Genomic DNA, 23970 nt, shown 5'->3' on the forward strand with positions numbered 1-23970 from the left:
TTGTCACAGAGTAATGGGCTATTACAGCTCGGTTACTCAGGGTGCAAAACACCTATCTCTTTTTCTTGGACGTCGTATATCAATGGTTTTGATGAAGATGGCACAGTCTATCATAAAGTCCACCTTAGACAGCAAAGAGATATGGTCAGCCCTATAAAAGATGGAAACCGGAACTGTATCACAAGCTGCTCCCAATCCTTTAGCCAGACCTTTATTTTCATGCTAGAAACACACAATTTATTGAAGCTGCACTTCAAAATTCTACAGCAATTCAAAACCTCTGCATGGAGTGCCAGCAATGTTTCATACACTGCTTCTCCTGCATGCAGTGTTATCCTCAAACTTTATAATACATTTGTTTAAAATATAGAGAGTTAATCACAGTATTACCAAGCTTCAACACACAAAAATCATGAGATGTAAAGACATGATCTTTTTGGATTTTCCTACTGCTTTAGAATTCTAAGATCCTTGTTCCAGTAACAACTTGCATTTATATAGCGGTCCATAGGAGAACACTGGCAGAGTTGTAGTAAAACAATTAGAAGAGTTTACTGAAAGCATGGTCAAAAAAGGAAGCTTTTAAAGATGGGGTGGAAAGTAGCCTGGTATGACCGAAACAATTGAAGGCTCTGCCATCAATTGATAAATGCCAGAGTCAGACCATAGGGTGCAAGCAGGGATTTGTAAACCAGGACACAGATTTTTTAATTTGGTGCATTGGGAAACAGGAAGCCAGTAGACTCCAGCAAGGACAAGGGTGATGGACAAATGGGACAGTGAGAGCAAGTTGGAGTTTGTGCAGGGAGTAACTCAGAAGATCAGTGATGAAGGCATTTGAAAAGTTAAGCCTTATGTTAACAATACCAATCTAAATACAATCTTTTTCAAAAAAAATATTCTCTCTCCCAAAAAAAGACAAGCTGCTTCAAAGGAAAAAAAAGTGAAATTGAAAAATCTATTGGACACTTTAAAAAAAATTGTAAATAGGTGATCTGAATCTTAATTTCAATGTCCAGATCCCTATTTGCCATGAGGAGATTTTTGGGAAAGAAATTAAATGAAATGGGGAGCCCATCAAGGGCTGCACAGACTTATGGATCTGGGCACCAATGGGAGTCACGGCTGCACAGAGAGCATATGGAGACCTTGCCCTACAGGTACAACGACAGCAGAAGGAAGAAAGTTAAATTAAATTATACTTACCTTTTGTTTTGTGGAAGTGCACCAAACTTTAGAGAGGCCTCATCATTGCAACTGATTACACATAGCCTACACATTCAAATAGGCAGACTGAAGACAAACTGCGTATGTCCAGAAGTTAAAAAAAAATCCCAAGACTGAGCTCGTCTCACAGGATCATAACTGGTCAAGCAAAGCGAGGCAAAAATCCCATGTCTTGACACAAGAGAGAAAATTGACAACACTTTAACCATCACTTGAACAAAGATTCCTGGAACAAAGTTTGGTCATGGAAAAGCTACTTGCTGCTTTTTATAGTTTATGTATGTCTTTCAGTGCTCTCAGCAACCAGGTATGTATTTCATTAGACATCTACCCTCATCACAGCTCCTCTGCCTCACCCTGCTATAATGTTAACCAAGATTAAAAAAAACAAAATAAACTGCCTAGCTAGCAGGCAGTGTGGTTCAAGTAGGGCCAGCCAGCAGACTATTCCTTCCCTTTGCCCCTTGAGATGGAATATCCTGTGACAGTGAGTTCTCTATGAGTCAAAGACAAATTAATCTCACTCAACTGACATAAGTGAATCCAGAACATAACAGAGACTGCAAGCTGAAAGCTATGTTCTACCACTTAAGCTATCTAGCAAACCTGAAGGTGATGCCATTAATAGTACGTCAGTTTCCAACACCAGTAAGTATTTTCATATTGAAAACTAAAGATATACCAATATGATGTAACCTTTGCATAATGAGCAAACCAGACCACACTGATCATGAGATTACAAGTATAGCACTTCCACTCAAATCCAGGAGCTGCAAAAGTATCAATGTCACACTGGCAGCCATAGAACATTTACAACAACTCACACTATATAAGCTCCTTTAACATAAAACAAATTACAGTGCTTCAGAACAGAATAGCTAGGGGAATGGACACAGAGCCATGAGGGTAAGTTTAGGAGGGATGACTAAAAAGGTCAAAGAGATGGGTTTTGAGTAGACTCTTTAAAAAAAAAAGGAAGGAAATTCCAAAAGCAAGGCTATAGCAGCTGAAAGCTCTGCCTCAAAAAAAGGGAGGAGGAATGTACACAAGCCCAAAGTCAGAGGACCAAACTGTGCAAAAGGAAATAAAGGGATGGAGGAGGAGGAGGAAGGAGGCTGCAGAGATAAGGTGGAGTGAGCCCAGGAAGAGATTTGAAGGAAAGAACTAAGATTTAAAATTTAATGTACTGGGGGATAGAGAGACAATGTATGTCAGCGAGGTCCAGCGTAATGGGCAAAAGGGATTTAATGCAGAGCAAGATACAGGCAGCTGGGTTTTTCACAAGTTGGAGTTGATGGAGAACAGGAAGCAGGCAAGGAGGACATTGGAGTAAGAGTCTCGAGGTGACATAAGCATGGTTAAAGTTTTCTGCAGCAGTCAGGCTGAAGTAAAGTTGGAAGCAGGCATTGTTTCAGAAGGTGGAAATGAGCAATGTGTGAGATGGATAGGATGTGGTATTTGAAGCTCAGATCTGGGTCCAACAGGACACCAAGGTTTCTTATGGCCTAGCACAAGGCTAGGGAAGGGGAAAGGGAGTCAGTGGCAATGGAGTGGAATTAACGGCAGGGGCTGAAAACAATGGCTTCGGTCTTTCCAGTGTTCAGTTCAAGGAAGTCGTGACTCATCTGTGGCTTGATGTCAGGCTTATACAGAATGCAAGGAGGTATATGTCTTTGATTTATAAAAGGCAGCTTTCGGGTTTTATTGCAGTATGGATACTTCCGTGGAAGTATTTAATTTGAAATATTTTCCCCAGATTCCAACCCCTCCCATCACCTGTAGATTTTCCCTGAATCAATCCTTAGCAGACAGTTAAAGTCTGTGTTCAAACTGAGAGAAAGAACAGAGCCAAAACCTCCAGAGACATAGATAGCAACATACTAAAAAGGACTGATCTCTGGCAGAAATGCTATGCACTTTCTTGTGTTTGGATTGCAGTGACAATTTAATCTAATTCCAGATAACCTTCTTCAAAATTATCTAGAATGAGATGCGGGATGAACAGAGGGGTGATAATACAGAAGAAAACAAATATACAAAGTAATAGGTAAGCAACAATGGTTTGCGTTTATATAGTGCTTAAAATGTAGCAAAACATCCGAAAGGTCCTTTGCAAAAGCGTAATCAGACAAACGCTGAAAGAGCCAATGAAGGAGATATTAGGACAAGTAACTAAAAGCCTGGTCAAAGAGGTAAGTTTTAAGGAGCATCTTAAAAGGAGGAGGGGGGGGGGGGGGGGGTTCAGGGAGGGAATTCCAGAACTTAGGGCCTAGACGGCTGAAAGCACATCCGCGAACAGTGGGGCGAAGGAAGTAAGGGATGCACAAGAGGCCAGAGTAGGACGAATGCAGAGTTCTTGGGGGGTTGTAGGCAATTACAGAGATAGGGAGGGGTAAAGCCATGGAGGGATTTAAACATGAGCATGAGAATTTTAAAATCGAGGGGTTGGTCGACCAGGAGCCAATGTAGGTCAGCGAGCAAACACGTGTTGGGTGAGCAGGACTTAGCGTGGGTTAGGAAATGGGTAGAATTTTGGATGAGCTCAAGTTTATGGAGAGCATTGGAATAGTCGAGTCTGGAGGTAACAAAAGATTGGAAGAGGGTTTCAGCAGCAAATAATGTGAGGTAGCAGTGGAAACGGGCAATGTTATGGAGATAGTAGCAGGCAGTCTTTGTGATAGGAGAGGAAATGGGGTCAGAAGCTTAACTTAGGGTCAGTTAAGATGCTCAGATTGCCAACAGTCTGGTTCAGCCTGAGACAGTGGCCAAGTGGAGGATGGAATTTGGGGGGGGGGGGGGGTGAGGGAATGGAATTGGTAACGGGAGCTGAAGATAACGGCTACAGTCTGCCCAATGTTTAATGAGATGAAATTGCAGCTCATCCAGGGCTGGATGTCGAACAAGCAGTCTGATAACACAGCCAATGGAGGGGTCGAGAGAGGTGGTGGTGGTAAGGTAGAGCTGAGTATCATCAGCGTACTGACGGAACATGACATCGTGTTTTCAGATGATGTGGCCGAGGGTCAGCGTGTTGATGAGAAATAGGAGTGGGCCATGGATAGATTCCTGAGGTAACTGTTCGAGGGCAGGGAGAAGCCATTGCAGTAAATTCTCTGGCTACGACTGGATAGGTAAGAGTGGAATCAGGCGAGGGCAGTCCCACTCAGCTGGACAACGGAGGAGAGGCATTGGAAAAGGATGGTGTGGCCAACCGTGTCAAAGGCTGCAGACAGGTAGAGAAGGATGAGGAGAGAGAGTGCACCTTGGTCACAGTCTCAGAGGATGGCATTTGTGACTTTGATTAGGGCTGTTTCAGTGCTGTGGCAGAGGTTCAAAAAATGGGAGTTGCAGGAAACATGGGAACAGACTATGCACAGTTAGTCTTACCTCAGCTTGGGTAAACTTCCCAGGGCAGGGGAAGGGGGAAATCTGACGGTAAGGCCTACCGTCACCTCACCATCCCAATTGCAATTTTCCTCCCCCTGCCAGGACTGCCACTACCAGATCTTTCCCTGGCCACCACATGCAAATTGGGCAGATTTCCTGGCATCTGACCGCTTCCTGGGACATCATGTAGAAGGCAGCAGTGGTAATTGCCCCCAGGTCTTCCAATGGAGGGAGACAGCCTTGTAGCGGCTTCTTCCCCCTCCAGTCTGGCCCTCCATTAACCTGCTTTCTCAGCCTCGGTCTCTACCAAGCCCTACAAGGCTACCAATTCCCTGATATTGAGCTCCTCTGGTCCTGCTGCAGTACTGCCATCTTCCTCTTGACAACAGGAATCCCATCAGAAGCCCACCATGCATGGGCAATGAAAGCTGACTCAGGAAACTGGGTCATGGTTGCAGCAGTGTCAGGGGCCAGGCAGAAGCTCTACCTCACCGGAACAGCATCACTGGGAGAAGACTCCAATCCCAAGAGTCCGTAATATTAGCAAAAACTTAGAATGAAATAGGCTAATCAGGGATAGCCAGCATGGATTTGTAAAGGGTACAATTTTGAAGAAATCACAGTGCATAAAAAGGAAATTCACTGGATGTTGCATATATGGATTTTGATAAGGTGTCACATAAGGGACATTACAAAAATTAAGGCATGTGGTATTAAACGGAATGTAGCTGAATGGATAGATGGGTCTTTGGAGTGCTGAAAGCAAAGAATACAGATAAACAGATGTGGATAGTGGTATGCCACAGGAACTTGTGCTAGATACAGGCACAACAGAAATCAAATCTAAGATTGCTGATGATGCCAAATTAGAGGACACTGTAAACTGCACGGAAGAATAAAGTACAAAGACAAATTACCAGAGTCGACAGATCAATGGGAGCTATAGATCAATGCAGAGAAATGTGGAGCAATACATTTTGAGAAAAAAAATAGTATAAAGAAGTATGCCCTAAATGGCAAGCTTTTTACAGAATGGAGAAACAGAGAAAACTAGGGATGTAGAACTTTTTTAAAAAAAGGGGAAATGGAGGTAGAAAAGACCGTGAAAGGAAAATGGGATTGAGTTTGACAAAAAAGGGACACTGCATTTAAAAGCAAGGAACTGATACTGAATTTGTACAAGACATAAGAACATAAGAAATAGGAGCAGGAGTAGGCCAATCGGCCCCTCGAGCCTGCTCCGCCATTCAATAAGATCATGGCTGATCTGATCCTAACCTCAAATCTAAATTCATGTCCAATTTCCTGCCCGCTCCCCGTAACCCCTAATTCCCTTTACTTCGAGGAAACTGTCGATTTCTGTTTTAAATTTATTTAATGATGTAGCTTCCACAGCTTCCTGGGGCAGCAAATTCCACAGACCTACTACCCTCTGAGTGAAGAAGTTTCTCCTCATCTCAGTTTTGAAAGAGCAGCCCCTTATTCTAAGATTATGCCCCCTAGTTCTAGTTTCACCCATCCTTGGGAACATCCTTACCGCATCCACCCGATCAACCCTGTTCACAATCTTATATGTTTCAATAAGATCGCCTCTCATTCTTCTGAACTCCAATGAGTAGACGTTGGCTAGTCACCAATGAATTATTGTGTACACTTCTGGACATCCCATTACAAGAAGAATATTAGAGACCTGAAAAGGGTAAAGCAAAAATTCACTAGACTGACACCAGGTTATAGTTATGAAGGCTAAAAGTTAAGGTTTTCTCACTAGAACAGAGAATGTTAAGGAAAGAACTGTGATACCATGGGGTAAATGGTCATCTTTAGTACTCCCAGCACAGAACACTGCACGCAGATCGGGAATTCAGGCGCATGGCTGCGCCAGCTACATTTTCCATCTCAACTTTAATGAATGGAGAACAATTTACTTGTATTTCTAATTTCATTGTTGTGGACAACTGCATTGACATCCTGGCTTTCACTGAAACTTGGTTCACAGGTGGCAACACCTCATCCTTACTGAAGCCTCCCCACTTGGCTATACTTTCAACCACCAGCATTACACAAACCGCCATTACAGAAACGGCATTGTCCTTATCACTAAATCACACCTCGGTTTTCCCCCTATTCCTCCGGTATCACCTCCTCCTTCGAAAATACTCATTCACTACCGCCATCCCCCAAGCCCTATCCTAAATTTCTCCGCAATATCTCCCTCTTTTCCTCCTCAACCTCTGCACTATGCAAATCCTCATCCTCGCTGACTTCAATCTCCATCTCAACTCACCCTATCCTCTCCTCTCTGATATTACTGCCCTTCTGTCCTACTTAAACCTCTCCCTCCATATAAACTCCCCTACCCATATTTATGGCCACCCCCTTGACCCTAGCATCTCTACTCCCAACATCTAGAGCACAGACAAGACCATCTCCAACCACTTTTTTGTATCCCTGACTAGCCACATCCCCCTTCACCCTTCTAACCCCAATTCCATCAGCATTCACCCCTGGAAAAAATCTCCCAAGTCACTTACAAATTCACTTTCAAGCTCCCAATTGCCTAGCCTTTGGCCTTCCTTTTGCCACAATACTTCTGAAGCTGTTGATCAACTCAACCACTCCTTCACCTCCACCTTTGATGCCCTTGTTCCCAGTGAAACCTTTACTCTTTTCTATCCTGATCTGTCCCTGTGATATGGCCCCCTTCTTCACACTCTCAGTCTCCTGTGCCAAAACCACCCACTATTCCGGAATCTTCCTGGCCCCCATGCGAGCTGACATTGTAAATGGTTCCCTCTCCTCACAAAACCATCATCCCTCCTCTTCAAAAAGAATAGCCCTGACACTACCACCCCATCGCCAATTTCCCTTCCTCTCCAAAATCCTTGAACGTGCTGTTGCCTCCCAAAACCGTACCCACCTTTCTCACAATTCCACGTTTAAATCTCTATGAAGTTTCCACCTCACCACAGCACTGAAACGAATCTAATCAAAGTCCCAAATGACATCCTCTGGGATTGTGAGCATGGTGAGCAGCTGGTTTCTCTGCAGCCTTTGACATGGTTGACCACATCAGTCTCCTTCAATGCCTCACCTCCGCTGTCTAGCTCAGTGGGACTGCCCTCACTTCCACTCTTATCTATAAAATCATAGCCACAGCATCTCCAGCAATGGCTTCTCATCTCATCTCCAGAGTTCCCCAAGGATCTATCCTTGGCATTCACCTTACCCTCATCTACATGCTGGTCCTTGGCGATATTACCTGAAGATGCGGAGTTAGCTACCACATGTATGCGGACAACACCCAGCTCCACCTTTCCATGACCTCTCTTGATTCCTCCACAGCCCTGAGCCATCAGACTGCTTGTCAGCCATCCAGTCTTACTTAAGCTGCAATTTCGTCCAGTTAAATGTTAGGAGGACTGAAGCGACTACCTCTAGCCCCTGCCATAAAGTTCATATCCTTGCACCAATTCTATCTCCTTCCTGGCCACTGGCTCAAGCTGAACCAGAATGTTAATGATTTCAGCACCCTATTCGACTCTGAGCTGAGCTTCTGACCCTATATCCAGTCTATTACAAAGATTGCCTACTTCCACCTACGTAACATCGCACGCCTCTGCCCATCTTTTGCTCAAACTCTCATCCATGCCTGTGTCACCTCTAGACTCGACTATTCCAATGCTCCCCGGGCTGACCTCCCATTCTCCACACTTTGTAAACTTCAGCTCATCCAAAACTTGGCTGCCCATATCTTATCCCATATTAATTCCTGCTCACCCATTACTCCTGTCTTGTTGCCCAATGTTGGCTCCCAGTTGCCCAATTTATAATTCCTATCCTCGTGTTTAAAATTATTTTAGGGCCTAGCCCCTCCCTATCCCTAACATCATCCAGCCCTACAACCACCCCAACTCTGGCCTTTTGTGCACCCCGCCTCCCTTCACCTCACCATTGGCAGCCGTCCTTTCAGCCATCAAGGCCTCATTCTCCAGAATACCCTCTCGAAACCCCTCTCCCTCCAACCCCCACTCCTCCTTCAAGATCCTCCTTAAAGCCCACCTCTTTGAACAAGCTTTTGGTCACCCCTTTTAATATTCTCCTTCTCTGGCTTGGCACCCATTTTTGTCTGTTTGCACCTTGGCGAAGTGCCTTGGGATGTTTTACTACATTAAACTTTTTTGTGCCTGATGCTGATTGATCCTACCATGAAGTTCCAGCAATTTATGTTTTTATTACAATTTACAGCATTCAGTTTTTCCCCCCCCCCAACTTTGTATCACTCAAGTAGCAGTGTATCATTGGGTTAATTTTACTGGTGAGAAAGATGTCAATTAGGGGTTTTCACACAAAATAAACCCAGGAAAAACACTATCCTGGCAATTTTAGTCAACAGAACTACAGCACAAAACCCTTTCCTATTTTAAATTTTCAGGAGCATAATTTATCCACCACATTTAATGTGGAAGAGAGATGTCAAATTCAAAAATTATGATGATATTTGTTTGGCACACTGAATGTGCAGAATTCAGCAGCTCCATCTGGACTCTATTGGCCAAGACCCACCTCAGACTTAAGCTTGTAATCCTGTTGCACCCAATACACTTAATTTTTAAAAAAAGGTACAGAGTCTGCAGTCCCAATTTCTCCACAATTGCAACGGCTATCACTATTCTTACTTGTGTGCGTTTTCTTTTTAAAAATTAGGATTTTTTTTTATATATAAAGTCGTTTGCTATGGCCTGGTCAATATAGGTTGAAGAAAACAATTGCAAGTTGAAAACTAGCAATGGGAGGGGTTATGTGGCTGTGCAAGCTTTAAATCCATCTGTATGTGTATCTGCCAGCCCAAGCTAAAAGGATTTCAATTGTAGTCTAAATAGGAGCCCTCTGCAGCCAGTAACAAAATTGAATTTGAACAGGAATTCTTCAAATTGAACATTTATTTACACATATAACATTGAATTATCCAGAGTAGACTATCATTTTTTGTTCTAAAAAATTCAAATTATCTAATAATTCAAATTAAGCAATATAGATAACACAATGTGGGAATTTAGTGTTCAAAAGAATTGAAATAATTTGAACCAAATGATTTAATTAAGAGACAACATGGAACATTAAAAACTAGAAAACATCAATTTATTCAATTGAGCAACTACATATAAAGTTTTAAAGGAGGAGAAGGATACTCAGCAATATCATTTAAAAAAGATCTAAATGTAATAAGAAATCTTTTCCATGAGGTTTCAACACCTTACATTTCACAGTGGAAGATTTAATAATGCATTCCACTGCCAACAGCCAAAGAATCAGTCAGCAAGCACTGTCACTGACACAATCACAATACCAACCTCTATCTGTGGACCTTACCTATGTCCAAAGTCTCAAACATTAACTACTGATGGTGAAACCACCCTGTCTTACAATGCAAGGCAACTTCATCAAAAAGGAAAAAAAGTACAACTGCCAGCCTAACTTCCATTCAGCTCCTTAAAATAATAAGGAAAAATGCTGCATCCAGGCTCCGATCCATTTTATCACAAGATAATGGATGTTGATCCATTGCAGCTAGTGAGTATCTCAGTGCCAGTGAACACTGTTTGGGGATTATTTTTGTGCAAAGTTATTAATTGTCCAAGTTTTAATGAACTTGGCACAGAGTTGGAGTGTATAACATTTTGTCTCATCAGTTCCACTACAATCAAACCAGACATTACGCCATCAGGCCACCGGTTTAACAGTTTTTTTTTTAAAAAGTTATACACAAGAATCCCAACGTGTGGTTTATAGAACATGACTTGAAAGCATATGCCCTTGGAATAAACACATTTTAAATGCACAAATTACCTGTACTGTCAATGGCATTTAGTGGATGTTTTTGGCGCCCCTGATCACTTCAACAAATTTCTCAGGTCGTGGGCATTGATGGCAAAGACAGCATTTATTGCCCATCCCTAGTTGCCCTTAAGGTGTGGTGAGCATTCTTGAACTGCTGGAGTCTGTGTGGTGAAGGTGTTCCCACAATGCTGTTAGGTAGGGAGTTCCAGGATTTTGACCCAGTGACAATGAAGGAACGGTGATATATTTCCACATCAGGATGGTGTGAGACTTGGAGGGAAATGTGCAGGTGGTGGTGTTCCCATGCAACTGCTGTTCTGGTCCTTCTAGGTGGTGGCAGTTGCAGGTTTGGGAGGTGCTGCCAAAGAAGCCTTGGTGAGTTGCTGCAGTGCATCCTGTAGATAGTACACACTGCAACCACGGTATGTCGATGGTGGAGGGAGTGGATGGTGTGCTGATCAAGCGGACTGCTTTGTCCTGGATAGCGTCGACCTTCGAGTGTTGTTGGAGCTGCACCCATCCAGGCAAGTGCAGAGTATTCCATCACACTTCTGACTTGTGTCTTGTAAATGGTACTTTGGGAAGTCGGGAGGTGAGCCACTCACCACAGAATACCCTCTGAACTGCTCTAATAGCCACAGCATTTAGGTGGCCGTTCCAGTTCAGTTTCTAGTCAACGGTGACTCCCAAGATGCTGTTGATGCGGGAATCAGCAATGGTAATACCATTGAATGTCAAAGGGAGTTGGTTATGCTCTCTACTGTTGGAGATGGTCATTTCCTGAAGTTTGTATGCCACAAAGATTATTTGCCACTTGTCAGCCCAAGCCTGGATGTTGTCCAGATCTCATTGCATGCTGGCATGAACTGCATCATTATCCGAGGAACTGCGAATGGAGGTGAACACTGTGCAATCATCAGCGAACATCCCCACTTCTGACCTTATGATGAAGGAACTGAAAATAGTTGAGCCTTGGACGTTGCCCCAGAGGAACTCCTGCAGTCATGTCCTGGGGCTGAGATGATTGGCCTCCAACAACCAGAACTATCTTCCTTTGTGCCGGATATGATTCCAATTGAAGAGTTTTCTCCCTGATACCATTGACTTCAGCTTTACTAGGGTGCCACACTTAGTCAAATGTTGCCTTGATGTCAAGGGCAGTCACTCTCACCTCACCTCTGGAATTCAGCTCTTGTCCATGTTTGGACCAAGACTGTAATGAAGTCTGGAGCGGAGTGGTTCTGGCAGAACCCCAAACTGAGCATTGGTGAGCAGTTTATTACTGAGTAAGTGCCGCTTGATAGCACTGTGGACAACTCCTTCCATCACAGTGCTGATGATTGGGAGTAAGCTAATGGGGGGGGGTAATTGGCTGGGTTGGATTTGTCCTGCTTTTTAAGTACAAGACATACTTGGGCAATTTTCCACATTGTTAGGTAGATGCCAGTGTTGAAGTTGCACTGCTAATGCTGAGCTACGGGCACAGGGCTAGTTCTGGAGCACAGGCCTTCAGCACTACAGCCAGGGTATTGTCAGGGCCCGAAGCATTTGCTATGTCCAGTGCACTCAGCCCTTTCTTGATGTCTCAGTGACTGAACTGGCTGAAGACTAGTATCTGTGAGGGCACGCACCTCAGGAGCAGGCAGAGAAGGATCATCCATTCGGCACTTCTAGCTGATGATGGTTGTAAATAATTCAGCCTTGCCTTTTGCACTCACATGCTGGACTCCACCATCATTGAGGATGGGGATGTGCATGGAGCCTCCTCCACCAGTTAGTTGCTTAATTGTCCACCATCATTCACAACTGGATGTGGCAGGACTGTAGAGCTTTGATCTGATCCGCTGGTTGTGGGATCTGTCTATAGCATGCTGCTTCTGCTGGTTAGCATGCATGTAGTCCTGTTTTGTAGCTACACCAGTTTGGCACTTCACCTTCAGGTATGCCTGGTGCTGCTCGTGGCATGCTCGTCTAGACTCCTCATTGAACCAGGGTTGGTCATCTGGCTTGATGGAGGAGTGAGGGTTATGCCGAGCCATTAGGTTACAAATTGTTCTGGCATACAATTATTTTGCTGCTGATGGCCCACAGCACCTCGTGGATATCCAGTTTTGAGCCGCTAGGTCTGTTCTTAATCTATCCCACTTAGCATGATGGTAGTGCCACACAACACAATTGAGGATGTTCTCAGTGTGAAGACAACTTGCATTTATATAGCACCTTTAACGTAGTATGACGTCCCAAGGCACTTCATAGGAGCATTATCAAACAAAATTTCACACCAAGCCAAAGATATTAGGATAGGTGACCCAAAGCTTGGTCGAAGAGTTTTAAGGCCTGACTAAAAGGAGAAGAGTTAGAAAAGTGGAGAGGTTTAGGGAGGGAATTCCAGAACTTAGGGCCTGGGCAGCTGAAGGAATGGCAGCCAATGGTGGAGTGATGAAAATTGGGAGGGCACAAGAGGCCAGAATTGGAGAACCGCAGAGATCTCGGAGGGTTGTAGGAAGTTACAGAGATAGGGAGGGGCGAGGCCATGGAGGGATTTGAGTTGGTATCCACGAGGAATGTGAGATAGTCACTCCTACCAATGCTGTCATGGGCAGATGCATCTGCGACAGGTAGATTGGTGAGGACAAGGTCGAGTAGGTTATTCCCTTGTGTTGTTTCTCTCACTACCTGCTGCAAGCCCAATCTGTCAGCTATGTCCTTGAAGACTCAGTCAGTGGTAGTGCTACCGAGGCTCTCGGTGATGAATGTTGATGTCCCCCACCTAAAGTACATCAGTGCCCACTGTAACCCACAACCAATCTGCATTAATACCAGTGCCCCTTGTAACCAACACACATTCTGCATTAATATCTTGGCATAGGATATAAAGGGAGACAATGTACTACGGTCAGAATGACCGTTTCTGTATAACAAAAGGGTGCCATGGGCAAAGATCGCAAAGCGTTCACAATTTTTGTTGCGCTTGTTTTGTAACTTCTAATGTACTAACAAAAATAAAAATCTAATTTTAACATGGACTAACTAACAAGGAAACAAAATTAGCATACTGGAAAATGAAAGCACACTCCACAAGATCAAAAATAAAGCACTTCACTTTTCCATTCAATCTAGAATGATTGCTCATGCCTTGTTCATGTCAAATGCCTTATATTTTCTTCAACTGGTTAGCCTAGCAGCATATCTACTGATTCCCATTATGTCAAACAAGCACTTAATCACTGTCTGATTACTAATTTAATAATATTCTCAATAATAGGCTGAAGATGGAGCTGAATAAATCAATGCACACACTATACACACCAAATATCATTCATAAACACACAACAGAGTAACAATGTATCTTACTGACTCACCTATTTTCCCTTCAAGAAATTCACTTATTAAGGCTTACTTTTACCACACAACAGATTTCATTCTTGATGAAAGACATTAAGATAAAAGTAGTACGTTGTCTCTACAGAGATAATTCATATACTTCACAAAGATAGTTATGCAGTATAATGCATACTCTATAAACATACTTGCTTCTCACCTTGAACCTTATCAAAGGATATATCTCTGTTTGCTTGATGCCACAGAATGTAGATCAAAATTAATTTTAGTAAGATTCAACATCAAGTTTATTATGGGCAAATTTTGCACTCATTTCCATTTCTCATGAAAGTAATCTGTTATTTAATTAAAGCTCTGCTCACTCAAAGCATAATATCATGTGTCTTAACTATCACATCCATGTTTTGTTATGCTGAAAGACACTGAATTTGATCACCTACCTAAATTCCACCTCCCCTGACCCAGTGCAAGAAATCCCAAATCAGATGACCATGAGAAGTGCAAGTATTTTTAGACGCTATGTACATAAGTTTTCAAGTAAGCAATTCTCTTTCCTCCCCCATATTTTATCAATGGTTCACAAAACCACAGATAAGCAAAACCAATTTAAGCAGTCCAGAATGATTGCTCATACCTTGTAGACGCCAATTGCCTTATATTTTCCTCAACTGGTTGGTCTAGCACTATATCTTAATAAAAGCATCCCAAACCAGCTGTGTAGTACTACTTAAGTGAGAGTGAATTTCATGAATGCAATACAGGATCAATTAACAGTAAACATATATTCAACCTTCAGAATCTTTCCACAGGTTCACTGCAATTTTTCCTAAAAGTTGGAAAGCATAACCACTAAAGCAAACCTAATGAATGTTTCTTTGACATCAATCAAACCTTTTTAAGGCCTCTTTCCTCCACAAACACACAAGACATTCTCAGTTCTATTCCCTATCAGATTACAAACTTCAGAAATCACAGAGCAGGAGCAGAAAATTAGGGTAGAAGTAGGGCAGGTAAAATAAATTTTTACCCAAGTTGTGTATTACATAGTACGCAGTTCTACTTATTGTAACAGCAGCATACATCTGTAATCTAACATTTTTATCCTCTACTGGTAACAAATACTTTAAAAAGCAGTCACAATAGACTTTGTTCCAAGCTTAGAATAGAAACGTTGCAGATTGCCTTCCATTCATGTTCTCTCACACCCCCATCAATCCAATCTTATAAACGTGCAGATGTTGATGCCTGGCTGGAACGTAACTCATGGGACGTCCAAGTTTCAAGTAACAAAGTTTCATTGTGACATGTGTATCACCACTACTCTATGGCTGCTGTCAATATCACTTTTTGGCAACCAATGCGAGCTGCACGTTCAACAAAAAAACATATAAAATTGTTTTATAAAAAAAAGGCTCCATCGGTAAGTTACTTCATTTTATTTAGAAGCCAGGGGAAGTCCTGCCTCCTTCGTTCTTATTGCTTTGCTAACAAACCACATGTGGATTTTATACAGCCATTTGATTTTAATTTTAATACTTATTTAATCAAGTGGTCTAAACTGCCAAGTTATTTGTCCCAATTCCATGCCATCTCAATTCAAAACCATGTTCCACAGAATAATAGAAAAGCTATTTAGAGCCAATAAATTGTTCCAAATGCTTAAAGAATAAATGTTATTTTTTTTTAAAAAGTATCACATGCCATTGCTGTGTTTTCTTTTCAAATACTTAGCAAACTCATGCAATGAAACAAAGGTTAAAAAAAGTGTTAAACACTGCCCCAATAAAATTAACTTAAAAAGGGTTTAATAATTCAGATTAATTTAGATTTTGGCTCTAGTTACTTTAGATAGTACAGTACCTTAACTAAGCAATTCAATAAATATAAACTGATTTTGTTTTTAAAACATAAGAAATAGGAACAGGAGTAGGCCATACAGCCCCTTGAGCCTACTCTACCATTCAATCAGATCATGGCTGATCTTCAACCTCAACTCCACTTTTCTGCCCAATCCCCATGTCCCTTGATTCCCCTAGAGTCCAAAAATCTATCCATCTCAGCCTGAATATATTCAATGACTCAGCATCCACAGCCCTCTGGGGTAGAGAATTCCAAAGATTCACAACCCTTTGAGTGAAGAAATTCCTCCTCATCTCAGTCTTCTATGGCCAACCCCCTATCCTGCGATTATGCCCCCTAGTTCTAGACTCTCGCCAGGGGAAACAATCTCTCAGGATCTACCCTGTCAAGCCCCCTCAGCATCTTTTATGTTTCATTGAGATCGACTCTCATTCTTCTAAGCCCATCCCTTCATCATACAAATAAAATCATCAATGCTAAAAATGCATTCACAGCTAGTTAGGGAAAGCAATACAAAACCACTCATATTAAAGCCCTTACAATGTAAGAACTATTAATTCCTTCACTCCACAGGCCAACTGTTTGAATTATGTTCTTATACGCATATCGCTGCATACAGCTGAAAGACAGCCGACTGAGGGTCCATTTTTCAATACACTATGCTCAACTTTTATTTCATCAACTTCTAATTAGACCAGTTTTATGTCTGAATGCATGGATATGGGCATGCTAATATAGCCATGCATCATATACAAACAGTAAATCTGCCACTGTACAGTTACATCTTTGTGGCCCTTTACAGTCTGTTTTGATTAAGGTAACCACTTCAATCGCTTCTGCATAGCACAGTGGTCTGTTCAGTCTAGAATGTTCAGAATACTGTGACTCTTATACTTTGTACTGCCTTTAATTTCTCATAAGTTTGAATGGATCAGGGATATCAATATACAAACTTTCCAGTGAAACACAATTGCAGGAGCATATAATGCCACGTCTTCCAGTGTAATTTTATCAGCTCTCTTTCCCTTAAGTAATAAAGCATTTCAAAAACTATATGCAGGGCTTTGAGCAGATGGGTGGTTACCTCAAAAGATTTGAAAACGCTCATGTGTCTATGCTACCAAGTTTAATGTTATGTTTAGCTTATTCACACAAAGATTATTTGAACATTTTTAACACTCTAAGCCATAAAGGTTTACCCTATGCAAATCATTGGTTTCTTATAGCTTGCTTGTGTTATGGTCTATTGCATAAATGACCAAGAGCATTTTAGTATACTGGCACATCAGACATGAAAATTGATAACTTTTCACTTTTTGTATCCTAAAGGGATAAGACAAGTGTTATGACAACATTTGATTTATGTAACATATTAAGTGACTAAATTACAGCGGAGGAAAAATGTTTCTTTTACAAAGTAACTTGATTGGAATACAAAGAATTAAATGCTCTCTACAAGATACATATGAGAAAGTATATGGAACACAGAAATAGAAATAGATCAGCCACTAACAATAGATAGATATAAATCAGCTACTAGCAATGAAATTAATGTTATGTAATTGCCTCACTGTTTTACATAACAAGTCTGACTTTAATGAAATCAACATTTAAAAAGCATTTTAAAGTTTTAAGACCTACTATATTTCATTCCGACATTCCTTTTAACACACCTAAGATACTTAAATATTGCCAGATGGGATCCATTAAATTAATAAAATCCTTTGTGGCCAAGTAATTCTTCATGGCCCTCAAAAAGAATTCATGTCATTACTGGAGTTTGAACATGAAGTTTTCTTTTAAGAACATAAGGATTTGAAATCACATTAAAACAAATGATTTGAAACTATGCACGTCAACAGTACAAGTATTACTTTGTTCAAATTCAAAACTTCAAAGTGGTCGATTATCTAAAGTTGTAATTTTTTTTTGGAGAAGCTTGCTAATTTGATTATCCATCTTTAAATGATAAAAAGCAAAGTTACCTGGTCTCAGTTTTAAAATTTAAATCCAAGCTAGCTAACATTATGCATCTTCAAAATAAGTTGTTCGGTTTTAACATTCACGGAAACTCAAGCTCAAATTTCATTCGTAATTTCAACCAGCAAAAGCCTCCTCCAGTGTATAACACAACTAAATCAAAAGCAGCCATCGTCTCCTCCATTCCTTCCATCCCTCCCTTCCCACCACTGCCAATTCATCGACCTCTCTCATTACAAAAATGTTAAATATACAGTCAACAGTAATAGACTAATAAGCAGTAGTAACAATTGCTACCTCAGGAGCTTGTTAGCTCCATGTGCTGGATTGTGATAATTGTCCTGTGTACCTTGTGAATAAAAATCTCCATAAAATGTTTATAGCAAAGGTAAAATATATTAAATACCACAACAGTCAACCTTTGCACATCATCTAACATATGCTCATTTGCATTCCAGTTAAAGCTGGAACATACTATGTTAACTTTCAGAACTGGTAGTAATTAATGCACAAAAACAAGATTGCAATTTTGTTTCTTCATATAAATATAATTCTCTATGGGTCAATACAATTAGCATTTTTAATGAGTTTTGGAAATTTAGAGTATAATAAATTTTAAAATGAAAACTTTAGGATGTAGACATTATAATTTGTATTCTGCAATCATTTACAACATTGTTGGCATGGTACACAATATATATAGTTCAATGAAACAGATAAGTGATATGTGAGGCTCATTCCCCAGCAGCTTATATTTGACTAACTAGGGTGGTTGCGGTATTGCAATTTACTGCTGAGTCGCATGTTACAACAATGTCCATGTATATTGGATCTTTTGGTCTGTATTAAAGTTTTGAGAGTTTCTATAGGCAGCCACCTCTCGTGCACTGTCTGGGCTATATGGATGCTTCTAGCTTGCCAGCTAGTCAGCATTAGGCAGCCAAAATAGGAACCAAATTTGCAACAATTTCCCTAGTTGAGTCTCAGCAAGTAGATTATTTTTTCAGACTCAGCTATTTTCTACAATCTCTCAATCTACATTAACTGACCAGGCAGGGCAATCCACCTGCCACCACCACAATGGGATGCAACATCAAGCTGTGGGTAGGAATAAACCCAGAAGTGTAGCCATGTGTCTGCCCATGGGGACCATTATAGGAAGGCTCAGAAGTCAGTGTTCTGGATTTGGCTCGCTTATGTGCTTGGTGATCTTACTGCCAGTAGGCTGGATCTCTGGGCACAACCAGAAAATGTAACAGATTCTGCCCTCCTACTGCAATCTCTACAGCATTTTGCTGAGCATCAGGAATCCATTCATGTGCAGGTCAGAGGAAGTGTGGTATATCCAAAGGTTAATTTAATTTTCTCTACTTTTCAATGCTGCAGGTAGGAATGATATACACAGTCTCACAAATGGATTCCTTCCCACTGTAGGATAGAGTCTGATTCAAATCTCTCTTCCATGCCATCACTGCTGTATTTATACTGACTAGGCACATTGACAAAAAGATTGCATATACTTGAGAATCTAGCTGGACTTTGAGGTGCGAGGAAGGTTTCTGAGCCTGTGAGTGCAGTGACTCCAGGCCAATTGGCTCGATCTGATAAGCAGCTTGATTTAAATGGCATTTTGGCTGAACTGAAATTTCAGCTTAGAAGGTGTTTTATTTAATGGAGGTACTTATCAATTTCACTGTCTGGGCAGTAACCTGCAGAGCAGATGATATACCCATTGTGGAACCCACCAGATGGGATTAAAATTGAACGGGTTCTACAACAAGCAGGCAATCCGCCTCACCAGATTACGGCCCATGGGCGAAGTTGAAAATTATCTCCAATGTCTCCATTATCAGGGGCTTGTGCCTTGCCAGAACTTCAAATTCTACTCTGGACTGTTGGTGGGATGTTCAGGTTGCAACATTTTCTACTGAACCTACAGAAGTGAAAGGATAATGTCTCAAGTAATGCTGAAAAAGTGAGTGTCTTAAAAAGGCAAGTAAAATTCTTCATTGCTAGAAATTGAAGTCTAAAAATGATTCCATGGTCAATACCTAATTGAAGTACTTTACTGAACTAGCATTTATCAACAAGAGTTTCACTTTATAAAGACAACTGCATCAATCATCTTTATGAAAAAATGTCAAACAAAACTTAATTCTTGAGAGTATAAAAATTGACCTTGAGGCACACCATTATTGAATCAAAGATTTAATCTCATGAACTAGTAGCTAACCTTATCACTATACAAAAGGACCCATTCAGTTGTTTTTATTACATCACCAAAGCTTTGTGCTGGAAGAACATGAGAACACATTTTCACTAATCAACTCTGTACAACCCACTGGAGAAGGCATAACGGAATAGAAATACAGAATAGGTGTCTGATTTTATATGCAAATATTTATATACACATTACCAGTGTGAACCACTTACTAGGGAGGCAATGCCGGTGAAATGGCATAATGGATGTGGTTTTCTCCTTTTAGAATGCAGGAGAGATCTTGACCAAAAAGATTAGCATGTTTGAGGGAAAAAGGAACAATTTAGATGGAGTTTATTTATTTTCAATTGGCTTTTATAACCCCCCTTTGAACACGTGGAGATAATGCGTGATAAGGGTCAACAGCAGACTGCATTTGTCGGGGAGTGAGGATGAAAGACCATGCTTCAACCTTGACTCACATGCACATTTGTAAACTAAAAGTGATCTTCTGCACAAATGTTGCTGTATAACTGTTCTAAATAGCAATAAAATGTTTTCATTAAATGTCTAATACAGTGGTAATGTGGTACCAAAACGATTGAAAGGAAAAGTAAACATTAAAAATTACCTGAAACATTGGCTGATCTCCACAGATGCTGTCTGACCTGCTGAGTGTTTCTAGTATTTTGTTACAGATTTCCAGAATCTGTAATCATTTGCTTTTTGTTCATAAAAATTAAATACATTTAAGTGAAAGGTAATTCACACCTACACTTCTCATATTTTTCTCTCATGCCTATGTGTGGTTCAGAATCAGCACTGGTGGTCACATGAAATTTCAGTATTTGATCTCATCTCGCGCCGCCTCACTCTTCAACAAATCGCAACAGTAGAACAAATGCAGTCTGCTGTTGACCCTTATCACGCATTGCCTCCGTACGTTCAGAAAGGGGAGTTATAAAAGCCAATTGAAAATAAACTCCATCTAAATTGTATTATCTTCGCTGCTTTTGGTTCCCACCCCCCATCAGTGGTACCAAATGGCAGAACCCAGGAAACTTGTCTTTGAATAACAAGAAACGTAAGCATCTGTCACCTCCCGTTGAGAAGAAAAATGGATTAGAGGGACCGACAAAGAATTCGTCAGGAAGAGATCCCTCTCAATATGCAATTGATTAACACATGCAGTCCAATCTGCAACATCATGACTCTCCCCTACAGTGAGTAGCTGGGCAGAAACAGTTCAGCATGATTGAACAGTTATCGTTATAAGACAACAAAAAATATATAAATACTTATACACAGGCATCAAATTAAATTAGTTCCCCTATTTTTCCCAATACACAGAAAACTATTATACCAAGAAAGTGTTCTTCAAATGAGGAAATTTGTTTTGGCTATGGTTTATTAGGTACACAGAAATGAGATCCGCAAAACATCATGGCACATGTGTACACAACGCTGCTTCCAAACGGGATCACATTAAGGAACTGTAGGCTTTTTCTTTTTCTAAAACTCAGGTTGCAATACCTCTAATTCCATTTCAACGTCTGCACGATTAAATCAAATGCAGGAAATCGCTCTACCAAAATTAGCCTCAAATGAATGCAATCACCTTATCCCTTGGGAACTAAAACCTTTGCAACCACATTCAAAAAAAAAAGAAATACATCAGAAGCCTGTTCTTATGGGAAGACTTGCAAGTACAAAACGGAAATCTGGTGAAAATATAACCCACAAACAGAGGTCAAATGTTAATCACCGAGTTTAGCAACCTCTAAAAACAATTGCATTGCTTGTTAACGTGAAGCTTCCTGATTTCAAACATGCATTAGGCAAAGCAGACAGGAAATGAGAAGCGTTTATTCCAGTTTACCTTTTCCAGCATTGTTTGCTATGAACACATAAAGGGAGAGAGAAACCACAAAAAAAAATCTCGTGTCTTTTTCAAAGCAAACATTTTACAAAGTTAGCCTGAAGTTCGATAAGTGCACCATAAACTCTATAAACTTTGTTTCAAAATTATTGCAGAGTGGGCCAAATGGCTTTCTATGCATCATTGCTCTGCTCGGTGAGTTGTAAGATACAAGCAGAATTTTCAAGTTAGGCAATCTATGTCCTCCACTAAAATTAAATTCTGTTGTCCGCCTTTTTTCTTTTAAAATCCTTACCTGTCGAAATCTCTCCGAAAAGCGGGCAGCCCATGAACAGAAGCAGCACGAAGTTTTTTCCAAAAAGTGCCGACTTTATCCTGGTTTTGTACATCACTCGTTTGTTATATGCAGACCACACCAAGTATTAAAAAAACGACTTGGTCGTGTTCATCCAAAGAGACGGAGCGGTCCCCCCACCGCCAAGGGAGGCACACAGAACCACGAGAAAGGGCAACAAAAAAAAGAACCACTATACAAAGCCGTGCGTTTGTTCTTCAGAATTCTCTTAGAACGCAGCAATCAGGGATAAAATTCGAAGTACTTATTGCGACAGAGTTTATAGAATTCTGATTATCCCGTTGTCGTCTTCTCGGAAAGGCTTTTACAACATCTCCCTACAGGAGTGAGAGAGTAAGATTTATGGTCCTGCACACTGTCTCTTCTCACACTCAAACTTTGCCTGTGTGTGTGTGTACGTGCACGCGCGAAACGAGACCATGTGCGCGCGAGAGACGGGAGCGCGCGCCTCTAGTTTTGCTGCTGGCCGAAGCCGGCGTCAACATCCAGGTTTCTCCAACCCTCCGCAATAGTTAGCAGCGCATCCTAGTGGAGAAAAACGTAGGACCATGGAACTTTGAAAGGATGCTCGAAATAACTGAAATAATTCATGTAATACTGCAGCAAAAAAAAACAGGAAATGCAAAGCAAGTTTTGGGTAGACCCTCCCTCAGGTGATCTCTGCAGATGTACATACATGCCAAACTCAAAAATTAGAAAAAGCTGTCCCAACAGTTTCAAAAAAGTTGACAACAGAAAAAAAAAACAGAACAGCTATTGGGCCAGGACCAGGGTCACAATTAAATTGTGTAAAGCAAAATGCTGCAGATGCCATCTCATGTAGCCTCTCTACTCCCATCATGTCAATCAAAGATAAGCCCATCCCTGATCACTTCCTTGTATCCCTCTCCACTCAAATTCCCAATTGTCTAGTCTATGGCCCTCCATTACCACAATATTTCTGCAGCTACTGATCTGCTCAATCACACCCTCACCACCTCCTTTGATGCCATTGTCCTCAGTAGACTCCTTACTCTTACCCTGGTTGTTTCCCCTGGTATGGCCCCCCTCTCCGCTCCCTTAAGTCCAAGGGATGCAAACCTGAACGTTTCTGGCGGACAGCTGGTTTAGCCATTCATCGCCAGATCTAGCTGGACCATGTAAAGCACTACCACACCCTGCTCTCCTCAGACAAAACTACTCAATGTAAGGAATCTTACAACACCAGGTTATAGTCCAACAATTTTATTTTAAAATCACAAGCTTTCGGAGATTATCTCCTTCGTCAGGTGAGTAATGAATGAGAGGTTCTCAAATCGCATATGGTGGGCTGGGACACCATCACACCAATCAAAGGTGTCGTTGGTGTTCAGACAGGTTAGCCACGGAAAACAGTGGGTCCTGGGAGGGAACCCTCCTGTCTGACGCCCTTGTAAGAACGGGATATGACGCTCGACTTGTCGATCGACAGTTCCGACGGGCCACAGCGAAGAATCGCATAGACCTCCTCAGAAGACAAACACGGGACGCAACCAACAGACGCAACCCTTCGTCGTCCAGTACTTCCCCGGAGCGGAGAAACTACGCCATGTTCTCCGCAGCCTTCAACATGTCATCGATGATGACGAACACCTCGCTAAGGCCATCCCCACGCCTCCACTACTCGCCTTCAAACAGCCACCCAACCTCAAACAGACCATCCTTCGCAGCAAATTACCCAGCTTTCAGGAGAACAGCGTCCACGACACCACACAACCCTGCCACGGCAACCTCTGCAAGACATGCCAGATCATCGACACAGACACCACCATCACACGAGAGGACACCACCCACCAGGTACATGGTTCATACTCCTGTGACTCGGCCAACGTTGTCTACCTCATACGTTGCAGGAAAGGATGCCCCGGAGCATGGTACATT

The 23970-nt window shown here is 41.5% G+C and overlaps 1 protein-coding gene across 2 annotated transcripts in view; it reads right to left on the minus strand.

Moving 5' to 3' along the window:
* Positions 1-22442, minus strand: part of ror2 (receptor tyrosine kinase-like orphan receptor 2) — a 346535-nt gene extending 324093 nt beyond the window's left edge. For both annotated transcript variants that reach the window (XM_067983246.1, XM_067983245.1), the window contains exon 1: positions 22012-22442. In XM_067983246.1, the coding sequence (XP_067839347.1) occupies positions 22012-22105 (94 nt within the window). In that variant the 5' untranslated portion in view covers positions 22106-22442. The remainder of the gene's footprint in view (positions 1-22011) is intronic.
* Positions 22443-23970: the final 1528 nt, after the last annotated feature.

This window comes from Heptranchias perlo, chromosome 4 (assembly GCF_035084215.1).
Source record: "Heptranchias perlo isolate sHepPer1 chromosome 4, sHepPer1.hap1, whole genome shotgun sequence".
NCBI classification, from domain to species: domain Eukaryota; kingdom Metazoa; phylum Chordata; class Chondrichthyes; order Hexanchiformes; family Hexanchidae; genus Heptranchias; species Heptranchias perlo.